Raw genomic sequence first — 22,652 nt, forward strand, 5'->3', positions numbered from 1 at the left:
CGCCACCGCCCCCGCCACCAACAGCAACGACCGTCATCCACCATGAAGGCCTCCAGCAAAGTGGCCAACTTCGAGAACATCAACCTCAAGGACCTGCGCATTACGCCGGCGTCGCTGCGCCTTCGCCGGGTCGTCATCGGCCTGTCGGTGGGCTACATATTCATCTTCACGCCCGTCCTGGGATACTTCATCTGGAACTACATGATGGCTGAGCCAAGCTTGGGGAACCGAGGCGTCGACGCCAGCGCCGCGGCCAAGCCGTGTGCTAACCGCCGCCTGCCGTCGCTGCATTTCTCCCTGCACAAAGGGGGTCATCGGGGAGCCGCCAACTCGTCTGCGCCGCTGCACGGAGACGCCTCGCACGAGGAAGGGCCTGCGGAGAAGCACCAGGACCACCTCGGGGACGATCTGTCCGGAGGACACGCTTCCGGGGTGAGATGGGCTCGCGTGTCGGAGCGGGGACACTTTGACCGGAGCGGTTACGATAGAGTTTTAAGGCGAAAGGCAATAATTTATTGGCTTATACTGTCGTCCGTTAGCAAAGCGTGTCACACGCGTTTAACTCGGCAACTAAAAATTATAGAAGAAAAACAACGGCTTCTTCAGATAGAGGAGGAAGAAAGTTTTAAAGCGAAAGCCTTTAATGCCTATACTGTCGTCTGCCCGTTAACAAATTGTGTCACACGGGTTTAACTCGGGAACTAAAAAAGATAGAAGAAAACCAATAGTTGCTTCAGATAGAGGAGGGAAAAATGAACCTAGGTGCCGAGTTTGATGACTGTAGAGTAATTAGTTAATTAATTTAGGCAAAAATGTGGAAATTGCGTCGAAATAGCGCTAATGTCGATATAACCTCGGGAACGGTGTGACGTCACATCCACCGGAAGTCGTCACGGCATAGTGAAAATTTTCACAGAATAGTCGGAAAGGCGTCGGATTTGTGTGAGATTAGAAGAAAAAATGTGTAATTAAGTCTTATAAAACATTTAAGATCCCCGAAAGATGTATAATTTGGGTATCGATATAGCCACGGGAACGGTATGGCGTCACATCCACCGGAAGTCGTGACGGCATAGTGTCGTCGGCTTTCTCCTTCCTCTCAACACTTTAGTTGCCAAAGTGTCCTCGCAATTTTTTGACGCCTTTAGAACTTATCAAAGAGAGCGGAAAATTGCCATTGCTCATCCGCAAGTAATGAGACTAGGACGCATTCAGTTAATGCCTAAAAACCAACACGCGCCGGATGCGAGTCGCGAGGATCTACTGGCTGCTGCACAAGCTATAGGCGGGACCAAGCTGAATGTGCCGCTGAAACATTGGGTAGCGCGAGTTGTAGCTAGACGCGGAACAGCATGCTTTCATAACGGGCGAACAGCGAAATAATAAAGGGTCAAAGACAAGACAAGCGCTGACTATAACAAATGAGTTTGAGTTCATTCTTCAATACATGCATTTGTTAGTCAGTTGATGTCTTGTATTGGTACCGTCTTTATTGCGCTGCTCACCCATCATGAATGCTTACCAACTCGCCAAAATCTCAACTTTACTCAGCATACTTGCGCCATATACCGCGTACATTATGATGCACATCTGTCTTTTATGGCGTTTAAGAAAAATGTTGATGATTGTGTGGATGATGCCGTTGTGATGGTGCAAGGGCATCTGGGGCCAAACAGCGCCATGACACACGGTATTCTTCTTCTCACGCTGGGGCCAAAGTCCCATTTCCCAAGCATTTCACCCTAAATAAGCCTAGCTCCAGGCCAGGGGAAGTTTGTACCCATCGTATCACCGGTGGGTACCAGGCGGCACTGGGGATCGAACTCCCGCACTTCCCGCGTGCGAAGCGGGGGTAAAAGCGCTAGGCAGCTTAAGTACCGGAATTCAGAGAGAATTCTCCTTTTCGATAATTGTGTAGCAACAGAGACGATCTGAGTAGCCTTGCAAGTTGATCGCTTTGTCTTAATCAGCTTGCTTTGCATAGCGGCCACATAAGTACCGAGTTTCTTACACTTCATCGCGAGATTATGTGGAACTATTATGGGGCGTTTAACTTAATATGCGTCGTAAGAATTTGGTGCTTGTTTTTAATGGCACAAAGACCCGATGCACACAGCATGAAGAGAGCTAGGTCAATGCTGGATTTACTGCTGCAATTTTTTTTGTTTGTGCATTGAAAAATATGCTTTTAACGATAAAACACTGAGCCTTTGCTCAGGTCTGGCAAATTTGATATGCGTACTTTTTGGGTAACCGGCGCAGTGAAGACAGGTGGGAGGATCAGGGTAGAGGAAAAGGAGGATAAGGAGCAGTAGTAAGAGGGGTGTTGGTCTGTGTCTAGTGGAGCAGGACGGAGCATGGAGGTTGATATTAATGAGACCCAGTCGGCTCATGACCACTGAGCTGAGACACTGCCGAAGCATTAGCACATTTCAGGTGCTGTTATGTATGACGGCTGGCTATACCCGCTTCTAATTTTTCCACGAGAAATTGTAATCATGACCAGACCACAGCAGAAATACACGCATACTGTACAACCTTTCATTGCGGGAGCTCCGCCGACTATGACATGCTATTTCAATGGCGAAGCCTGGATCAGAGGTGACAGTGAAAGTAAGAGAGCGGTACAAGTGGCTCGCGAAGACGATGACGACGACAGAATATGGATGCGTCTGTTAGCAATAGGTGGGAATATATTTCTGCCGTAGTTTCAGGCTTTTTTCGCTGGTGTGTGTAATTTTTAATTTTAAATATTTTAGGCTTTCACTCTCTTAACTCTATTATGCTCCACCACTGATAACTGCATTATGCACCACTCATGGCAATACATCATCATCAGCAGCCAGACTACGCGGACCACTCCAGAGCAAAGGCCTCTCCGATGTCTCGCGAATTAACCCTTTCCTTTGCCAACTGCGGCCACCGTATACCCTCAAATTTCTTAATCTCATCCGCCCACCTAACCTTATTCCACCCCCTGCTACGTTTGCCTTCTCTTGGAATGCACGTTAAAGAACCCCAGGCGGTCGAAAATTCCGGAGCCCTTCACTACGGCGTCCCTTATAGCCTGAGTCGCTTTGGGACATTAAACCCCAGTAAACCAAACCAAACCAAACCAATACACTCTGCTACCGTTGGACATTCATTACTCAGTTCGGGGAAGGGGCTTTGTTCCGCCCTCGGCCCCCTCCGACAAGGTGGCTGGTTGGCGCTCCTTGTGAAGCCAACAGAAGGGATGATCCCTTCGCTGGTGTCGGTGTGTCCCATGGTGGGATAAAGGCATGAACATGGGTGGCTCTCTTACTACTTCCAGCACCTCGCTACCAATTGCGAACTGCTGTTCCCTTGCTAGGCTGTTGAACATTACTTTGGTTTACTGCATGTAAATTTTTAGACCCATCGTTCTGCTCTGCCTGTCTACCTCACTAATCATGCTTTGCAGTTCATGTCCTCAGTGATTTAGCAAGGCACTGCCATCAGCGAATCGCAAATTACTCAGGTATTCTCCATTAACTCTTATCCTCAACTGTTCCCATTTCAGGCCCCGAAATACCTCCTGTAAACAGGCAGTGAATAGCATTATATTTCGCTCTTGTCGCAGCTTCTCTTGCAACTTTTGTGCGTGTTTTGCGTTGGTTACTCTGCAGTTGTCCCTCCATCAATCGCCTCATTCTGACTGCTAGCTGCGGTGGCAGACATCCGTTATGCTGTGATGGGGACCACATTTGCATACATGACATTCTGTTTTATTTTTGATTCTGATTACCTATCCAGGTTGCGTCTAGAAAATAGGTTGCTGGTGGTCAAGTTGTGACACTTCTCAAGGTCACGTCACCTCTCTCCACCAATGAATAATTTACCACCTGCCATAGTGTTCAAGTCGCTCACAATCCGATAGCCAGCCTGCCACCTGCCACATTGGGCATGTTGTGATGAGATTACATCGTCACGTGACCTCTCTTGACCTATGAGGGGAGCTCACCAGGGCACGTTGTGACAATCACATGGTGAGGTGGCCTCTCTTTACCAATCACGGTGGTCCGTCAGGACACTCTGTGATGACGTCACAAGGTCCCGTGACCTTTATCGACCAATCAGCGAATTTCGTGACACTGAATATCGGCGAGGTTTTGGCGTCAGGACAGTTCTAATGCCGTCGCAGTAAAAGAAAAAGGCCCTGAATTTTTTTTTTCTACACATTCAGACGAAAAAGAGAACCATATGTAGTTCTTCCGCTTCCCTCTGCCCTCCCCCTCTGTTCTCTCTCTCTCTCTTTGGAAGGAGGCAAATGGTGCTTGTAATTTTTTTTCGTTTTTTTTTGTTAAATAAGTGGCATCACTTCTTAAAATAACTATGCATTACTCCTGGGGCCCAATATGTGTTTAAAATAGTCATCATCACCATCGGCAGCCTAACTACCACGCACTGCAGGGCAAAGATCTCTCCTGTATCTCTCCAATTAACCCTGTCCTGTGCCAGCTGTGGCCACCTTATCCTTGCAAACTTCTTAATCTTCTGAAATCCAGGGTTTTGACAGAAACCCGTCTGATCGGCTATGTTCATGGCAGAATTTCCGCCTTCTTAATCTTCTCTACCCACCTATTTTTGTATTTATTTTTAATTTACAGATACTGCAATCCACAAGGGATTTTAGCAGGATGGGAATACAACGCAACAGTAATCAAAGGCAACACAACAAAGGGAAGGCAAAGTACACTGCCAGGTACAACAACAAACGCCATAACAATCACCATTTTTTAACACAATGCACTAACCAGCAAAATATGAACAATTAAGTTTTTTGGGCCGTCAGCAGAGACTGGCGGCAAACAAAGAAAGGGAGGGTTGAGTTACTGCAGTATTATTCAAGTTATTCAAGTCAGTTACAGTCCTGGGAAAAAAAGAATAATTAGAACAATTATTTCTTACACGGAATGGTGTCATAGTTAGCTGATGCCTCTGCCTGGTGGCATATCCGGAAGAAAATGTAATTATATCAGAGATGTTAACGTTGCAATGTCTATTTACAATTTGATACATAAACTTTAATCGGGAAACTCGATTACACTGGGTTAGTTGAGGCAAGTTGGCTGCAGAACTGACGTACAGGAGAAATTATTATAGATGAAGCGAACGCCTTTTTCGGACTTGCTGTGTTCCCCCGCTGCGCTGCCTTCGCATTACGTGCTCTGCCCTTGCAGGTTCGCTCCTCTTGATGTCAGCTTGGATACCGTTAACTTGCTTTGGTTACCTAACTCGCTTCACTCTCTTCCTGTCGGCCAACACTACACCCATTTCTCCCTATCCGTGACCCGCTGCGCTTTACCCGATTTTAATCTCGTCTTTTTCCGTTAGCCTATAAGTTTACATCCAATTGGTTCCTGCTGTAAAGATAGAACTATTACGTCATCTTCACTTCAGATGCTCATAGCCGCAGCGGCGACTCAGTGGTTACGGTGCTCGGCTGCTAACCCGGAAGACGCCGGTGCGATTTGGGCCGCGGCGGCTGAATTTCGATAGAGGCGAAATGCTAGAGGCCGGTGTGCTGTGCGATGTCAGTGCCCGTTGAAGAGACCCACAAACGGCACAAACGGCACAAACGCAGAAGATACGGAAGGTCACGGATACAAATGACGTCACGATGATGGCAGTGCCGAGAGATTTCGTGTTTTGAGACTGTTTTAGTTTACGGAATTCGGCTCCGTCATTTGCCATTTTTGCCTTTCGCAGGCTGCAACCGTTGTCTTTTTACTTCTGTTTCTTTGGTCTGGACTTCTTGTTTTGCTTCGCGAAAGCGATAGCTGAAAGCCCGCAACGAGCGTCCTACAACAGCAAAAAGTGATGCAAGTTTTCCCAACATCATCATCATCATCAGCCTGACTACGCCCACTGCAGGGCAAAGGCCTCTCCCATGTCTCTCCAGTCAACCCTGTCATTCGCCAGTTGCGGCCACTGTACCCCCGAGAACTTCTTAATCTCATCCGCCCACCTAACTTTCTCCCGCCCCCTGCTACGCTTGCCTTCTTTTGTCGTAGATCATAAATAGTGTCGATAAAAGCCATCCCATCTCTCCTCAAGTCCGCTTTTAACCCTACTCTCGTTGAACCTTCCATTTCTTGATATCACTGCTGCGTTGATCTCCTTGTAATTTTTTTCAACAAGCCTATCGTTTCATTACCCAAGCATTCTTTTTCCATAATCTGCCATAACAAGGCGTGGTGTACATTATGATAAGACTTTTTAATTAATATCTAAAACACAAAAACACTATACACAGTGGTCGTTCCCCACCTGTAAGACATAGAGGCAGTGGGTGACTGCCAGTAAGTTATATGTGAAACCGGCTGGCGGTTCTTCTAATCCCTCTGCTTCTCCAGGCCAACCTTATTAGCTGATCCTTGATGGCTCGCATTCCTGATCTATACAACACGAAAGACACCGTTAAATGCCTCTGAGCCTTCACGTGGTCTTTCCCATATTTGCTTTTCTCTATCATACTTATTATGTTCTCTCTCCAGCTTGCTGGGAGCTGTTAAGTTTTCAACACGTCACTTTAAGCAGCGCAGAAGGCATTCCTTGGTTCTTTATCAAGGAATCCTTATTGAAAAATTTGTATAAGTGTGAAGAGGCCAGCAAGTAGGATTATGGCACATTTGGTTTGGCTATATAGGATTAATGCACCGAAGTGACTCAGGCTATGAGCTTACTTCGTAGTGGAGGGCTCCGGATAATTTCGACCGCCTGTAATTTTTTAACGTGCACTGACATCGCACAGCACACTAAAATCGCGGGTTCGACCCCGGCCGTGGCGGTCCCATTTCCATGGACGCGAAATTCTAGAGGCCCGTGTACTGTGCGATGTCAGTGCACGTTAAAGAACCCCAGGTGGCCGAAATTCCCGGAGCCCTCCACTACGGCGTCTCTCATAGCCTGAGTCACTGTGGGACGTTAAACCCCCATAAACCAAACCAACCAAATTATCCGGAGCCTTCCACTACTACGTCCCTCATAGCCCAAGTCGCTATCGGATGTGAATCCTATGAAGGCAAATTATATACGCCATAATCTTATTTGCTGACCCGTCCAAACCTATGCACATTTTTCAATCGGAGTGTCTAGCGTTCCGTCCAGACGGAACATTTGCTGCTGCTGCAGTTCCGTCCAGACGGAATATTTACTGCAGCTAGAGTTCCGTCCATACAATAGAAAGCTTTAGTTTCACGTAGGTAGAAGCTTCACGTAAGTAGAGCGCTTACGTGTCACCAGTGCGCATGCGCAGAACGTGAAGTGTCTGCGTGGGTCTCACGGACGTACGTGATATTCGGATCTTTGCTTGCGGTCTTCACGTTGCTTGCGTACGAGGCGTTGGCAAGATGGCGGCGCTCTGCCCGCCCGCTTCACAACGATAACAGCTTCGTCGCTAGTCCCTCGACGTGGTATCGTGCTGTAAACTGCTGTATTTGCCTTCAGTTGGTCCATTCTTGCTCTCGCAAGAAGTTTTAGGTGAGAACTAGCTTTTGTTTTCCAGATAGAAATCCGTTTCAGCAGCTCCTAAGCCTGACGGAGAAGAGTTTGTGGTCGTCATAGCAACGAGTGTGCCGACGGTCTCGCCAGCGAGGAGGCGCTGGTCTCGCGAGACCACGCGAAGCTCAAAACCTCGCGGGATATCGCGAGACCCTCGGCACGGTCAGCGGGAAAAGCAAAACGGTGCACGTTTTGGCTCCATACGCACACGTCGTCGATATGAGTGGGACACCAGCGCGCCTTCGCTTCTCGAAAAGCGATGATGATTTAAATATGCTGCGGGACGTGAAGGAATGCAATCCGTTTGAAGGTAGCATGCAACATACAGTTCGGTGGAATGAAATCGCTCAACGTTTGTCAGAAGAAAGGGGGAATGTATTTACCGCCCGCACTGTAGCTTGGCCTGGCTCCGCTCCAAGCAGCTCGACTAAACAAAATTAATTTTCTTTATCTGTACCAGATGGAGCGGCACAACATGCTAGCGCATTTTTTAGGTTCTATGGCAGATCTACACAGTTTGCGTCCCGTACGTGTAGCTAAAACTGTACGAAGCGACACGAGCGTACGCTACGCAGACAGCTCACGTTTACGTACGTGAAGGGTCTATGTACGTAGAACTAAAACCGCCTAATGTCCGTACTTTCCATACTGTACAGAATGGGTGATTAGTACCCACATAAAGCACTTTTTGCCTCTGGAATAACCGGCTGACAAAGCTGTATCCACATGTTCTCTCTACGCATGTACACGGCACCAAAATGTCTGTCCGCATACTGCGTTTATTGCATCCTCGAAGGCATAAGTTCCGTGCATGCATGCCGGATCGGGAAAATGACACTGTTAGAAGCAGAGTGCAGAAACTCTTCGCGAAGTGATGTGAAGCCTTGTCGCTGTTTGTTCTGCAAGATGACGTAGCGAGAAAAAGACTAAGACGTACACAAACGGTCAACAAGCATTAAGCAAACGCCTCAACAAACCCAAGCCAAAACTCGTTCAATTGCCATTTCTCACTGACTGCTTGGAAAATAAAATGATGCAGCAGAATATCCTGTCACACATTAGGTGGAATAGGATTGCCACTTTTTGAAATTAACATGCAAAACTCTGCAAACAAGCTGGTTTCCCAATCTCTAACGGCAACTTTAATTCCGTCTTGACGTAACTCTTGTGGCAGATAATGCTGGACGGAACAGTATGGCGTCAGATACAGTTCCGTCTGGACGGAACCCCATCGCTACATGCAGTTCCGTCTGGACGGAACTCTAGCGCAAATTGTAGTTCCGTCTGGACGGAACTCTAGCCACAGCCTTTTTCAATATGAATGGAATTTGTCTCATTAGTATTTTCACCTTAGTTCATTGCTGTATGCAGAGGGTCCTTAATCTAACTGTGGTCTATGTTAACATAGAAAACCTCCTCGCGGCGGCGGCCTGCTTCAGTCACATACCTCTGGCGTCTTCACACTGTTTAAAAGTTTCTTCTAACCATTCGACAATAAATGGCACGGCCGCTTAATTTCCATTAAGTTACCCTCGTCATCCAGTGTATGCGCAGTGTTTCTTCCGAATCTGTGCCAAGTGCTTTCAGATGGTTCCGGAGCTTTCTGGGTACCTGCTGTTGAAACCAACTAGCTTGTCCTCCACTGCTTTCTGCCCCTCTTCTACGGTTGTTCTGCCGTCTCTTACATCCTGAAGATGTCTGTCTAATAGGGTAACATCTTCACATAGCTTGGTACGCTGCTTTGTCATTGCTTCCATTTTTTACTACGTGCCAAACTTATTACAAATGTACCTGGACTCATCCTCTTGGCTTCTAACTTTGTCCACACTCTTCGCACTTCATCCTAGTAATTTCGTGTGATATTAGACACTTTTAGCATACCGTGTTCCCGTTACCGGTACCGGAGTACCGGGAGCCCGCGCTCAGCCAAAGGGCATGCGCAAATCTCGTTGGCGTCGCCAGATGGCGCCACGTACCCGGCACATTCGCGCGTGCCTGCAGCATCGGGACCAATCAGCGCCTGCTCACCGGCGGTAGGCGGGCTCCTGGTACTCCGGTAACGGTAAAGCGGTACACGGTATGCTAAAGGTGTCTATTAATGCGAAGGCATTTCTTGCCTCATGAGTGGCGTGGACAGGATGTATCATCACGGGGTGTAGGCAGGAAGTGTGGACACAGTGTCCTCATGAACTGTCCGTCACCCAGTAAGCGCGTAACTGTGATTTCTAATGATTAGCAATTATCGAATGGAAAGCGTATGTAAAGGATTTACTAAATGAATAACCAAAATGACATGATAAATAATTTCGCTAATTATTTCTAGTAATTGACGAAATTGTCGAATCACTAGTAATTCCACCAAAATTGAGAATCGACAAATAATCGACAAAACTAATTGAATAATGTAATGGATTAATTAATCACATAATTACTCAACGTTTAATCAGTTAATAATCAATTGTTAATTACATTGATTGGCTGCTAATTATTGAAGTAATTATCACCGATTTTAATTGCATTTCTAAGTAACGTAGGAGGCAACGGAACTCGAAATGCTTTCGCATTTCCGGACGTTAGGCGACTTAAGTGCGCCTTTAATTTCATCTACCCTACACGTTTGAGGCTTGGATTGCAATTCTAAGTTGAGACCGCAATGTCACACACATAAAAAAAACACATAACCTAAACCGAGCACGTGTTGACCGCTGTGAACACCCGTTCAACCCTACCGCCGCTGGCGTGACCAAATCTTAAAGCCGCAAAATCCAAGCCCATACGCAAAGCGGAAAAACTAACTAACAAGAGAGATAACTTGTTCCTTGCACTGAAATTCTTAGCTGAGGGTCTAAAAAATACGTCTAGGAAAAACTTCTCAAATTGCTGACAATCCTGTACCCAACTACACATAACTAGGAAAAGATATTAAACGACTCAATCATTAGGTGGGTGCTACGATGTCGCATCCGATGCACTCCGTCCTGGTGGGAAGAGGAAAAATCCCCCTCGCCGAAAAACGCGAGACAACCAGGGCACGAAGAAACCACCCTCCCTGCAAGAGCGCAAACTGCAAAGTTAGCAGATTGTTATGCTGCCTGCGGAATTCAGATGAACTATTCAATGCTGGCTAAAACACGAACATAGTGGACAAAGAGCAGTGTCAGACCGCCACCGATAGGTGTCTCCATTTCATAGAAGGCATACCCTCTTTTAACATCTTCGAGGCGACCTGGAGAAATAACCGGGCTTCGAAGCGAAGCTTTCCAACTGGCATGATTAAAAAATTCAGAGTCAGCTTGTATGACATTCTCACTGGTCATCCCGTGAGGTCGACAAGCTTCGGTAAAAATACCTCACACACTGCAGCTTATTTTTGCACGGACAAATTCATTTAAGTACAGCTTCTTGCCCCGAACCATCTCCGATTTGAACTTGCTCCCAGAATCCCTTTTTCAAAACAGTAATTTTAGCATTGCATTGGAAGAACATTTCCTTGGTTGACTCATTTTGTATTTTTAATGCTGTCTTTTTTCTTCCCTTTGTTATCACCGAATGATGATGTGTATTGCATTTTCGTTTCTTGGTGTGTGATATGTTGTATGCCCCTCCTGCTTGGGCCACTTAGGCCTGCAGTATTTTGAAATAAAATAAATAAATAAATAGAGGCAGCGCAGCTTAGACTGGAGGAAGTCCACCATATACGTATAAGTATTGTTGTGAAAGTTGACCATGTCACTATCATCGCTATCATCAGCCTCATCACCTGCCCAACTACGCCCACTGCGAATCGAAAGCCTCTTCTACTTAACTCTAGTAAGCCATGCATGCTCTGCGCCAACTGCGGCCATCTAAAATTTTGTATTCTCAACAGGCCGCCTGACGCTCTTCACACTCTGCTAAGTTTTCCTCCCTTGAAATCCACTCTGGTGTCCCAACGGACCGTCAGACGCGTATCCTTTTCTTCTCGTCACGTGCTTTACACCCGGCATGTCCAAATGTTCTTGAATTCGACTGGGGTACCACTACAATAAAACTTGGGTTGGGCCTAGTTGGTACATGTTGTTATGAAGGTGTAGGTTGCGCAACCACGGGACGAACCACGAAGAAAAGACACAGAGGCAGACACAGGCGCACTAACTAACAACTGTTTACTTCTTCTTGGGAACGCATATTTATACACCTGGAAACGCATGCTCAAATGCATTCTTTAACAACAATAGTCATGCCAACACTAGGTGCGTTTGTACCCAAAGCCGCGCTGCTATCTCCTCTTGATGTTAGCCCTATCAGTTTCCTCTCCAGAGCTTGCTGGCCTGGCATCAGTTTAAGTTGAAGCCTTTTCGCATACGTCATAAGCTTTGTTGCGAAAGCAACACTACTGGAGCCCAGATCGGCTCGTCGCGTATGCTCGTGGCGGTGCGGCTACCAAACGACCTTGAGCCGCCATTGCCTAGCAACCCGAGTTGCTACCCGAGCTTACACGAGTTACTCGGGTAAGCTCGGCTAGTAACTCGAGTAAGCTCGGACGAGCGTCGTGCCATCTGCGCGAGAGGTTGCTCGGGAAGAGCAACATGGGTCGCAAAATCCCCACGGGTGGCTGGGATAGAAACAGCCACCTCCCAGTGCAGTGGCACACATCTGTTAACCGCTGCGCCACTGCGCTGGTAGTGGTGTGTCAGGACTCGCCGCCATCTATGAATCTTAAGTGATAATTACCAATTCAGCATACAATGGGCATTAACCAAATAAAGATATCATGCCACACCCCCAAGGCGGAGTTTAAGTGCCTCCTCCAATTGAAGAATGAACACCTGCTTTCGCAGGTCTACTCGGTTTAACTGTTTAACTGCGTTAAGCCCCTATCAATTTTTTCAAAGTTGCACAGACCAATTATTGCCTTCAATTGGTTACAGGGGTTGATCTGGGAACACCACGATAAGCGTCGTGTTTCTAAACGGAAAGAAATTCGAGAAATTTGACGGGATGACCCTTTTGAGACGAACCCGCGGTGAGCAACTCAGGGCCCGCTACCGAATGGCGCCGACTGCGGATGTGCACTCGCAATCGGGATTAGTGCACTGCACGGGCTCGGGCCAGCCCGAAAGCCCGGGCCCGGCCCGGCCCGCGGGCCGGGTCGGGCCGGGACATGATTTGTTTTGCCGGGCCTGGGCCGGGCCCGGGCTTGAAGTTGCGGGCCAGGGCCGGGCTCGGGCTTAAAGCTGCGGGCCCGAGCCAGGCTTGGGTCCGTGCAGAAATGGCTGGTGTCCGACTTTTCATTCACTATTGCAGGGTGAAGTTCACAACTACGGCATTGAAGCAGCGACACGGATGAGCTATGAGTTATAGCACCCGCCGAGAAAAAAACTAAGCTTTATTCATTGACTTATTTATTTCCTTATTTCCATGCCGCGGTGCAGTAAGAGTAAAATTCAACCGGCCTTAATTGGCCATTGATCGTTCGTAATCCCAAAACATACATATACGCTGTTAGAAATGCATTTGGGAAGAACATACATGTATTAGTTTATGACGCTTATAGTCTTCAAACTCATACCGTGAAATACTCAAGCCTTTTAGCTTGTCGTTTCTGCTGAAAGGTGACCAGTTCGGCTATGAGCTCAACCTGTGAGATCGTGTTCACTAAAAAAATGTCACCGTACTGATTGCTAGGCAGCTTTAATATTTATACTTCGCGGGCGGCAGAATATAACTGACTAAAATCATGGGGGGACGCAAAGTAGACTGCTACGCGTGTATGCAGCCCTTTTTATTTAGCTCTCGGAACTTCCGAGTTTATCCTTGCACACCTACACGAGATAACTGTCCAAAAGACGGGCCTGGCGAGCACTACTCTTAATCACTTCCTTCTGGGTTAAAAAGAACCAACTTTCTGGAAGCCAAACTGCGGTTTCAGAACCTTTGTCGGCCAGTTCCTTATCGGTGTAGTGGCAGTCTACTTGCTCAGATTGAGCAATATACCTCCAGTGTTACTGAGAAACGGGCCGTGCCGGGCCCGGGTTGGGCTTCATTCCGGGATCCACGGGCCGGGCCGGGCTCGCTAGAGCGATAATTTAGTGGGCTCGGGCCGGGCCCGGGCTTGAAGCCGCGGGCCTGGGCCGGGCTCGGGCTTGAGGTCTCGGGCCCGGGCTGGGCTCGGGCCTCAGATTGAGGCCCGTGCAGTGCTCTAATCGGGATAGCTTGGCTTGGCTTTAAACCGGTGGTGAAACCAATCAAACACGAAGGCCTAACGCTATACCTGTGGCCTTGTGAATAGCACTCCAGAATGCGCCATACCCGGAACGGAAACTTGATAAGCTAGTCTAGTTGTCTAATCAGAGTGTTGTACAAATTCCAGAGATGATTTTGGCGCTTCCAGTCAGAAAGCCGCCGTGCATGGCGACGTCATGAAGCGCAAAGCAAAAAAATAAGCACCAACATCTTAAAAAATTACCGACGATTACGTTACTTCCTAATGCGAAATTTGAGCGCAGCAAATAAGCTGTTTCACCTTTTCGATAGATTGAGGCAAAGAAATCGAGCAACACATGTATGCGCTATCACAGATTTTTTTTTTTTTTTTCACACGTATTCCTTTAACAAAGACTCCACTAACAGTTCTTGACAGTCATGAAGGAAGCTTTGTGGTCGGAGAAATAGACTGATATATGTTCGACTTGGTACACCAATGCTTGATTCTCAAAGACGAGATCTATACAAGTGCCTCGCGAGGTTGTCACAGCCGTGGGACGCGTTACGAGCGAGAGGAACGGGATGTTCTCCCGCATAAGTGTTAGGAAATTGCTGTTTGTCTTTATGTCAACATTAAAGTCCCCCACTACTAACATCGGTGTGGATCGATGGACGGTTAATGCGAGTTGCAGGAAGTGCACGACGTCTTTCGTGAGTGCGGTAGGGGCGAAGTAGGCAGCTACTACCAGCAAGCCGTTGGGCAACTTTGCGGCGCACAGTTCGGCAACTTCATGTGACGTGCCAAACATTTCCACTGGTATTGCAGAGAGACCTGTGCGCAAGTAAATAGCGACTCCCACCGCTCTGTTGTGGTCTCTGCGAGCACCACAGCAGTATAGGAAATCTATGATTTCGAGAGGCTCTTCGGGATCCATCCAGGTTTCAGCAAAGCAAAGTACAGAGGAATGGCGCAGAATGTGATCGTGGTGTACGTCCTTGGCATGTGCGGCAAGGGAGCGTACGTTAAGAATGTGGTTGTGAATGATGAATCAAGTGCTGCCAGCGAATGACGCGTCCATTGGCTGTCTGCGTGTGTTACTGATGTGTGGTTAACATGTTAAGCTTCGCCTGTAAGAGTGGAACGCGACAGCGTCTTGCAACGCTGCCAGGGAGTCCACAGAACGCCATCGCCAATTCGGCTGTACGCCTTGCTGGACGGTAAATTTATTTTTTGAGGAAAGGAAATGTATCTCTCTCGCATATCTGGGTGGACACCTGCACCTCGCCGTAAGGGAAAGGGGTAAGGTGGGAGTGAACGAAGACGCCGTATTAGCTAGACGCGCCTTTGTTCATTCCAAACCATTCAGCTGGCATTACGGAGTGGCTAGCGTGCTCGTATCGCACTCCGGAGACCCTGGTTCGATTCCCCAACTCGACCAATTTCGTTCTCGGTTTTATTGATTTATGCGGTCTAACTAGAAAGGTTAATTAGGCTATTTCATATTTATATTCTTGTATTTGTATCCATCGTGTTCTGTCATTAACCTGTCAATTGTTGGAACTGTCTAGGATGTTCGACACAACGTATATGAAACGAGCAACGTCTTACTGAGTGGGGAAGTGCGTGGTGGTGGAGGGAACGCGGCTTCGTACTTATCTGTTTTTTTTCAGCAGCGTCTCCTTCCTTGGACGCTGTTGTCGCTGCGGCGCGCGTCTTTCTTTTCTTTTCTTTTCTTCTGACCTCTTCATTCTCGTTTATATTAATTAGGCTAATTGATTAATTAAGCAATTAACTAAACTCAGTCCAACTTAGTTGCAGCATCACTATACGATCCCTTTGATTGGTTGCATGGTTACTAGCCAAAGTACAATTGGCCCCATTTGAAATTCGCGCACTGTGACGTCACGACCATTTCGACCAATTGAAAAGCGTTACATTGGGGGCGGAGCTGGTTACGAGGCCGACGCCGACGCCGACGCGAAACCCAGGAACGGACGCCAAAGAGCTGCGCTCTAAAATGCATGGTCACATGGCTGAGGACCACCTAATGACATAATCCCCAAGTGCCCGTGCTAAAGAACTGCTATTTCTTGGACATAGCATACTACATTTCCAGCCGCATCACGCGATTGTGTGTCTCTGTGTCTTTTCTTTGTGGTTCGTCCCGTGTTTGTGAAACAAAGACCTTCACAACATCACGTGATTGTTTCCCGCCCACCAAACGGGAGCAGTAAGAAAATCCTATTAGCAGATACAGCGGTGTGGAAAAAAAAAATTTTGTTGCTGGTTGACTGATGGCGCATCGTCACTTCTACTGGGGCCATTCTTGTTTCACCCGCGCAGGGTTCACGGTACAGCCTAACTTGTCACGCAGAAATCCTGGCCATGGAAATATACGTGATTTTCTATGTACTTTCGGAAAGTTTGTTTCCCCTAGAACTTCGCGTGTTAAAACATCCCCACGCGCGTAAGCTTCAGCGCGTGTTGACAGAGTGCTGGCCATTAAAACAGGCCTTTCCTTTTATTTCTCGCGCAGGCCAACTCGAGCGGAGGCACTCACTCGGCTTCCGCGGTCGTCGCGCGTCAACAAGCCGCCGAGAAGGAGACTCCGGGTTATCGGATGCCGCCGCAAGCTGCGCTAATCCGCGCGAAGGTCAGCGGCGACAGCGGGCGCGTTCCCGCGGAAGGACCACCGCTTCGGCGTCTAATGCAGCCACGTCAGCAGCAGCAGCAGAAAGAGCCGGGTAAACAGCCAGAAGAAGCCGGCAGCGGTCAAGTCGAGCCCCGTAGCACGAGCCGGAGGGATTATCCGCCGGCGCCGCTGCCAGCCGGGATTAACCAGCTGCCCGTGAGAATCGGACTCCAGGAAATGGCAGCCCCGGACGGCCGGGAGGATGAAAGCGCGCTCGACGTAGTTCGTGGAAGGCTACGGTCCGGAGCTGGAACGGGTGACGAGGAAAGTGGTGCAGGGGTGCTCGATTCCGGCGGCCACGTAAATGACGGCAGAAGTGGACTCTTATCCGGTGTAGGCAATGCTGGAGTTCCGCTGTTGGCCCGGGAGGAGGCAGACGCTAATAATGGTGAGGAAGAAATGGACTTCCAACATGGCGTCTTTGGCCGTAATGTCAGAAAAGGGAAGCTTCAACAGACAGCTACAGACGAATCATCTGACCAGGAAGGGAGTGGCCAAGTAGTGAACGTCAGTATCGATAAGGCAACCCTGAAGAACTCGAAATCGAGGCTACGCCCGCATTCTCTATCGAACCGGCATAGAAAAGACGAGACAGGCGCGTTCTCCGAAGTAGAAAGTAGCAAGGAGCTGGATCCCTATGCTGATAGGGTAAAGCTAACAGCTTCCGACCAGGACGGCCGAGACGGCAAGCTTAAGCTTCCGGCGGAAATTCAAAACAGAACGGCAGCAGAGCTTTGGCGCTTGCGCTCGGAAAAGCTCAAGCTCAAGCTTAGAAAGCAGCTAAAAATGGCAAAGCAGCTGAAGGACTCTAAGTCAAGGCGAGTTGTCGTCAACAGCGGCAGTGTCCGAAATGAGCCCAGCGAGAAAGCAAGCGGAGTGGACATTGGCTTGCAGAAGGAGCTGGTCCAGTTGACGTCAGCAAAGAAATGGAGCCTAAAACAAGTTCCGTCGATGTCGGGCCGTGGAGTACGGACTAACCGAAAATACGGTGGTTCAGTTGTGCCTTCTGAGCAAAACAGTGACGAGCAGAGAATGATTAAAGGAATGCCTTCGTCGAACAAGGAGCACAACGAAGTCCTCTCGTTCGCCGAGTTCTTCAAGAACCACCTCTCTCCAAAGCAACGGCATTACATGGTTCTTGACGGCCTTCAGAATTCCCGCGGACGCAGGCTCATGATCGACTACACAGGGAAGATGAAAGCGAAGGAGGCTCTCGTCGAAGGCTTCGATGCAGGAGGATGGCCCGAAAAGCCCGAAGAAGCACCGCCCACTAAGTACACGCTGGATCCCTTCCACCCTTACATAGCGAGACGAGGTGCTGGCTGGGACTTCTATAACCCTCTCAAGCCGGCTACAGAGCGCAATAACGCTAGAGAGCTTGCCGAACAGGAATTCTACTCACCGGAACAACCGTCCCTCGGTGTGCGAAGGCGACTTTCCCGGCGGTTTTGGGCTGCTCCAGCCGCCACATCTGCGCCGTTCTTCCAGTTGAATGAAACTTCGATAACAGCATCTCAGCGCGGAAAGAGCGACAGCGAAGCGATGTCCCCAAGGAACAACGCTCCAGGACGTGCTCGGGTTGCCAGACTCCACCCGCCAGTCTCCGCTGTGATCCGGAACGCTGTTCCCAGCTTCAAGACATGGCCTGAGGGCAACATCGAGGAGACTCCTCGGAACAACCCGTCGCTTACGATGCTTGGCCACTACGAGGTGTCAAACCAGACTGTTGACGGCGGTTCCCAAGGGATAGCTGCTCCCGTTGGACAAGCTGCGAACACGTGGGGGCGTTCGAGGGGGATCGGCGCTGATAACAGTCTTCAGAGCTATAGGTCCGTCGACCCACTCGAAACAGAACGTCGGAATTCAAGCGGACCAACGTGGGCTTCCAATCAAACGGACGACGAAGAATATCCATTTGGGAGGCTGAGTCGCGATGAAGCACCTCGTAGCAAGGTTTCTCCGTCGGATGTCGGCACCCCGGTCAATCTTACCGCGACAGCTGCGGACAAAAGCGCCACTCAGACAGGCACTTACCGCAAAGGCACAGACTCACATCCTGAAGCCACGGGTGAGGGCAAGAAAGGAATCTCGAGAACTGAAACCGCCACAAACGATGCTGCTATGAAGGGGCTTGGAGGAAGCGCTCCAAAACCAAGCGGGGAAGTTCCGCAAAACAACGAGCCCGACATAGCTTCCCGTGAAGTAGGATCGCACAAAATACCAGGAAACTCAGTTATCGCTCCGTCTATCAAGCGTGCTACAGTTCAGAAGCTTGAAGGAAACGGCAACGCAGAAGCTCCATTGCCTGCAGACAATTCAGTAGCTGACAAAAACAAAAGCTCTGCTACTGATCCGAGAAACACCAGTGGGCGAGTGGCAGTCAACAGCACAGGTACAGAAAGCCCAGGAGTTAGAGGACTCATGAACGTGGAGCCGATTCCCATCGAGAGCCCAGAGTTTAATTTAAGCGCTGAAGTCAATGCCGCCAATGTAACTTCACCTGACGCGACTACTGACTTGGTTTCCCCGCAGACTGGGGCCTGGAACTATGATGACATCGTGCCTGAAGAAGACCGCAACGTGCTTTTATCGACTTTGCATCGTGAACATAACGGGAATGCGACCCGCTTCAGAGAAGAGTTTAGAGCAAATACTTCGTCCACCGGTCTGCCATCGTCGCGACTCAAGGAAACATCAAATTCGACGCAAAATTTCGAGCCCGAGGCAATGGATCTAACACCACCAAAGGTAGGCTTGGCGAACCCAATGAAAGGGGATCTTACGCGTTCTCGTCGTGGTATGCCCAGACCAGGGCCTCCCCAATCTCCAGCACCAGCAACTAACTTGTCAAAGGACGAAAAAGACAATGATTTTGACGACATCCATAATGCTGAAGACACTTACCTCCGAATCGACGTCAGGACTGTCAAGAAATTGGAAGTGCCAACGGAACCGTCGAATGTGGACATTGGGATACAAAATAAGGTTCCCAGGTTAGATCGGTCAACGGCAAGTGTTCCTGTGGCATCGGATGAAGTAGCGCCCAGAGGCGTCATAAAAATTTCGAATGGAAAACGCATTTCGTCTTCAGATGGCGTGACGAAGAAACAGTCAAGCTCCCAGTCTTCTTTTAAAAAAGAGGAGCCAATGCTCCAGACACATGCCCCTCTTCGGTACCCCAAAGTGACGAACACATCTGACATCCCTCTGGAAAAAAAGTCTGGGTACACTCGTAATTCCTCCCCTCTAATTACGGAGTCCACTGCCTCTTGGAGCGACAGGGCTGCACTGAAAATGGCGGACACATCGCCAGCGGACCATACCAGTCATGTTTCGAAATCTTCACGATCTGCAGAGAAGAGTCCGGAAGATGAGCCAAAGGAGAAGCCAAATCCGCTCTTTATACACACAGACGCGACAAGGGAAACACACCCTCCTGGTGCTTTCGGTTCTCGAGATGTGTCCATTGCAGTACCGAAGCTGCGCTCGGAGCATCCGGAAAGCCCCCCTGGTCAGAACATGACAGTTGGGTTTGCAAACGGTGTAACTATTGAGATCCTGACGAAAAACAAAGGTTCAGAAAAAGTTTTCGACGTCAGCAATAGACATCAGGAGAAACAATCTACAGTGCATGGTGTACCATTTGTAAGGATCGCTGCGAAAAACGCCAGTCACACAACCTCCAGAGATCGCCATTCTAGTCCATCATTTAGTAAAAGGGCGCTGGTTGAGGAAGTGACGGCCTCTACGCCCCCGTCCCCGAGCAGTGAGACCATGGCGAAGAAACATACTCAAAGCACTGTTCCTGTCCCAAGGTCTACGGTGCGGCCTGTACCTTTCGTTAGAATTGCAGTCAAAAACTCTAGTCGCACAACAGATCACGTTCCCAGTCTAGGGTCCAACAAAAAGGCACTAGTCGAGGAAGTAACGACATTTTCACCTCTGTCCCATACCAGTGGCACCGTACCGTGGGAGAATACTCAAAGCACAGGTCCAACGGGAAAGCCTGTTCCAGAAGACAAGAGCCACTCGGCATTGCCAGACCATTTCACCGAGCCTCCCTCACCTATCGAGGATAAGAAAAATCTATTTTTTAGAGAGGCACGTACAACCAAAGGCAAAACGTCTGCAAGCCAGACAACCAGTGTGCGAAAATATTCCTTAGGCATCGGCGCGTCAGGACGGCATGCAGTCGATGAAAACAGCCCCTCTTCAACCACCAGCGCAAATATCTCTGTGGGCATCCATATTCGTGAAAGAAAACGTGAAGATGGAAAGGCTCTAAAGAGCACTACCCTGGTTCTGGAGACAACAAGCGCACAAAAGCTTCCTGGTGCGACTGCCCCCAAGCAAACCACCGCGAAATCGAGCAGTCGCACACAACCAGACAGGAAGACTGCGACTTCGACAATGGCCACCGCCAACAAGCGCAGGTTCATCAAAGAAGAAATGCCAACGTCAGATATAAGAACTGTGGAAAGAAAGCGAACAAGTAAGAAAACGGCCTCGACGAGCACGCCACCATCAACGGCCTCTGCAGCAAAAGGGGAACCCATCGACTTTACGAGTGGAGCTGTGAAACACCCAAAGCGCTCAGAGAGAGAGGAAATCGGAAACCATGAAAGTGTTTCCGCAAGTAAACCTGGAACGCCAAGCAGTAATGCAGCCGCTTCGAAAAGCCACTCGACGTCTTTGTCGTCAACTAGCAACATTCCACAAAAGGGTCGAAACTTAGTTACATTCGGTTATACCGCCAAGCCATCGAAACCCGTCATTTCTGCCAGTGAGCCTTCCGAGAATGATAGGGGCACAGGAATAAGTACAATGCGCGTACCTAAAGAAAACAAAACGAAAACGTTCGTCTCCAAGAGCGGCACTTCTTCGCCCAGTAGACCTTCGCTTGCAAAGTCAGTTTCCACTGCAAGCAACTCCTTGCCGCCATCCAGTGACACATCGACACCCGACTTGGGCTTCGGCGACGACATGCTCGGCAGGCTGGGCGATGTGAACAAGGTGCCTAACTCAACTTTTGGCGCGAAAAAGCCGAAAGAACAGGGGGTCCCAGAAACATTCGTACCAGATAAACAGCCCGTCCCAGGATGGACAGTAGCCAAACCGCATATAGAGGTTGTCCCGCTGACGACAGTAAAGGAAGAGACTGCACCCAAGTCATCCAGGCCAGCTGTACCGCAGGAACCACAATCGCAACCTCAGGAAACCACCGCAGCGACAACCGAACCGACGGCCGTGGTGTTCGACGTCAATGACGACGACGAAGAGGACGAGGCGCGACTTCACTTTCCTATGATGAAGATCAGGCGACGACCCAGCACCACACGCCGGAGGCCGGCCATCATGGACCTGTTCGGCCGGGGCCTCCTCACTAGCTCTCGGCCGACGACGCTGCGATCCGTGCTGCAGCACCACATCGCCGTGAGACGGGGTCGCCCCGAGCGCGACCCGACCTTCCGACCCCGACTGCAGCACGACATCGCGCTGAAACGCCGCCACCACCGCAGCCAGCGGCCGAAGCCGTACCACATGACCCTGTATCACGACGAACCCGTGCAGGCTGTTCGCATCCCAGTCAAGAGGATGGGCTGACCTGGGCTCTGCTTTATACCTCCCACTGGTGCCACCCGATCAGGATACCGCTATTAATTGGCCCTTAATTATTCACGTATACCACAAATTTAGTCGCTCAGGTGCGCTGGGTCTGTCGGTTGGTCTCGGCTTGGGTGCACTGTTTACATTTGTAATCTGACTCTAACATTGTCTCCAAGTTCCTCTCCACTACCTACTCTTCTGCTGGCAAAACGTGAGCAAGAAAAAGAAATTGATCGTGGTTACTGCTACTGGAAACCAGTTATTGCGGCCGAACCAATAACATAGTGTTGTGTATGTTTGGCAGTCTGCTAGCGCCATTGCTATTGCAATGGGGTTGTTCAGAATGCAGCTACTTGCGAGCACAACCTTTGCAATATCTCTGCAGTGGTGACTTAACATATTGGCTTTTAGGAAGAGGAAAAAAAATCCCGGACGTCTTTTATTCATGTACCAATGCACCTCACTCGGTTCCAAATTAATGTATTAACTCGTTGGTTCTGTACGGCACGGCTGGTAGGCGGGCGGCTGTGCTGCGTGAAGATGCTAGGTGTGGTGCTTTACTTGTATTTTAAACACGTGAAGCCATCTCAAGCAGCCAAGAATGAACAAGGACTCTGTTTTGGAAGTGATCAGTGATGTCTG

General features: G+C 49.1%; 1 protein-coding gene across 1 annotated transcript; it reads left to right on the forward strand.

Moving 5' to 3' along the window:
• Positions 1–42: 42 nt before the first annotated feature.
• On the forward strand, positions 43–22,007 carry LOC149367138 (uncharacterized). Its single transcript, XM_089566650.1, has 3 exons — positions 43–432; positions 16,248–20,728; positions 20,795–22,007. The coding sequence occupies exons 1-3, from the start codon at positions 43–45 to the stop codon at positions 22,005–22,007; spliced, it is 6,084 nt and encodes a 2,027-aa protein (XP_089422776.1).
• Positions 22,008–22,652: the final 645 nt, after the last annotated feature.

This window comes from Amblyomma mixtum, chromosome 1 (genome assembly GCF_055824585.1).
Source record: "Amblyomma mixtum isolate Tamu chromosome 1, ASM5582458v1, whole genome shotgun sequence".
NCBI lineage: Eukaryota > Metazoa > Arthropoda > Arachnida > Ixodida > Ixodidae > Amblyomma > Amblyomma mixtum.

Bases quoted from the DNA above. Each gene is read 5' to 3' on its own strand.
- LOC149367138 (XM_089566650.1), top strand. From the start codon at position 43: ATGAAGGCCTCCAGCAAAGTGGCCAACTTCGAGAACATCAACCTCAAG. The intron at 433-16,247 runs GTGAGATGGGCT...TTTCTCGCGCAG, and splicing joins CCGGAGGACACGCTTCCGGG to GCCAACTCGAGCGGAGGCAC. The intron at 20,729-20,794 runs GCTTCCTGGTGC...ACAACCAGACAG, and splicing joins GAGACAACAAGCGCACAAAA to GAAGACTGCGACTTCGACAA.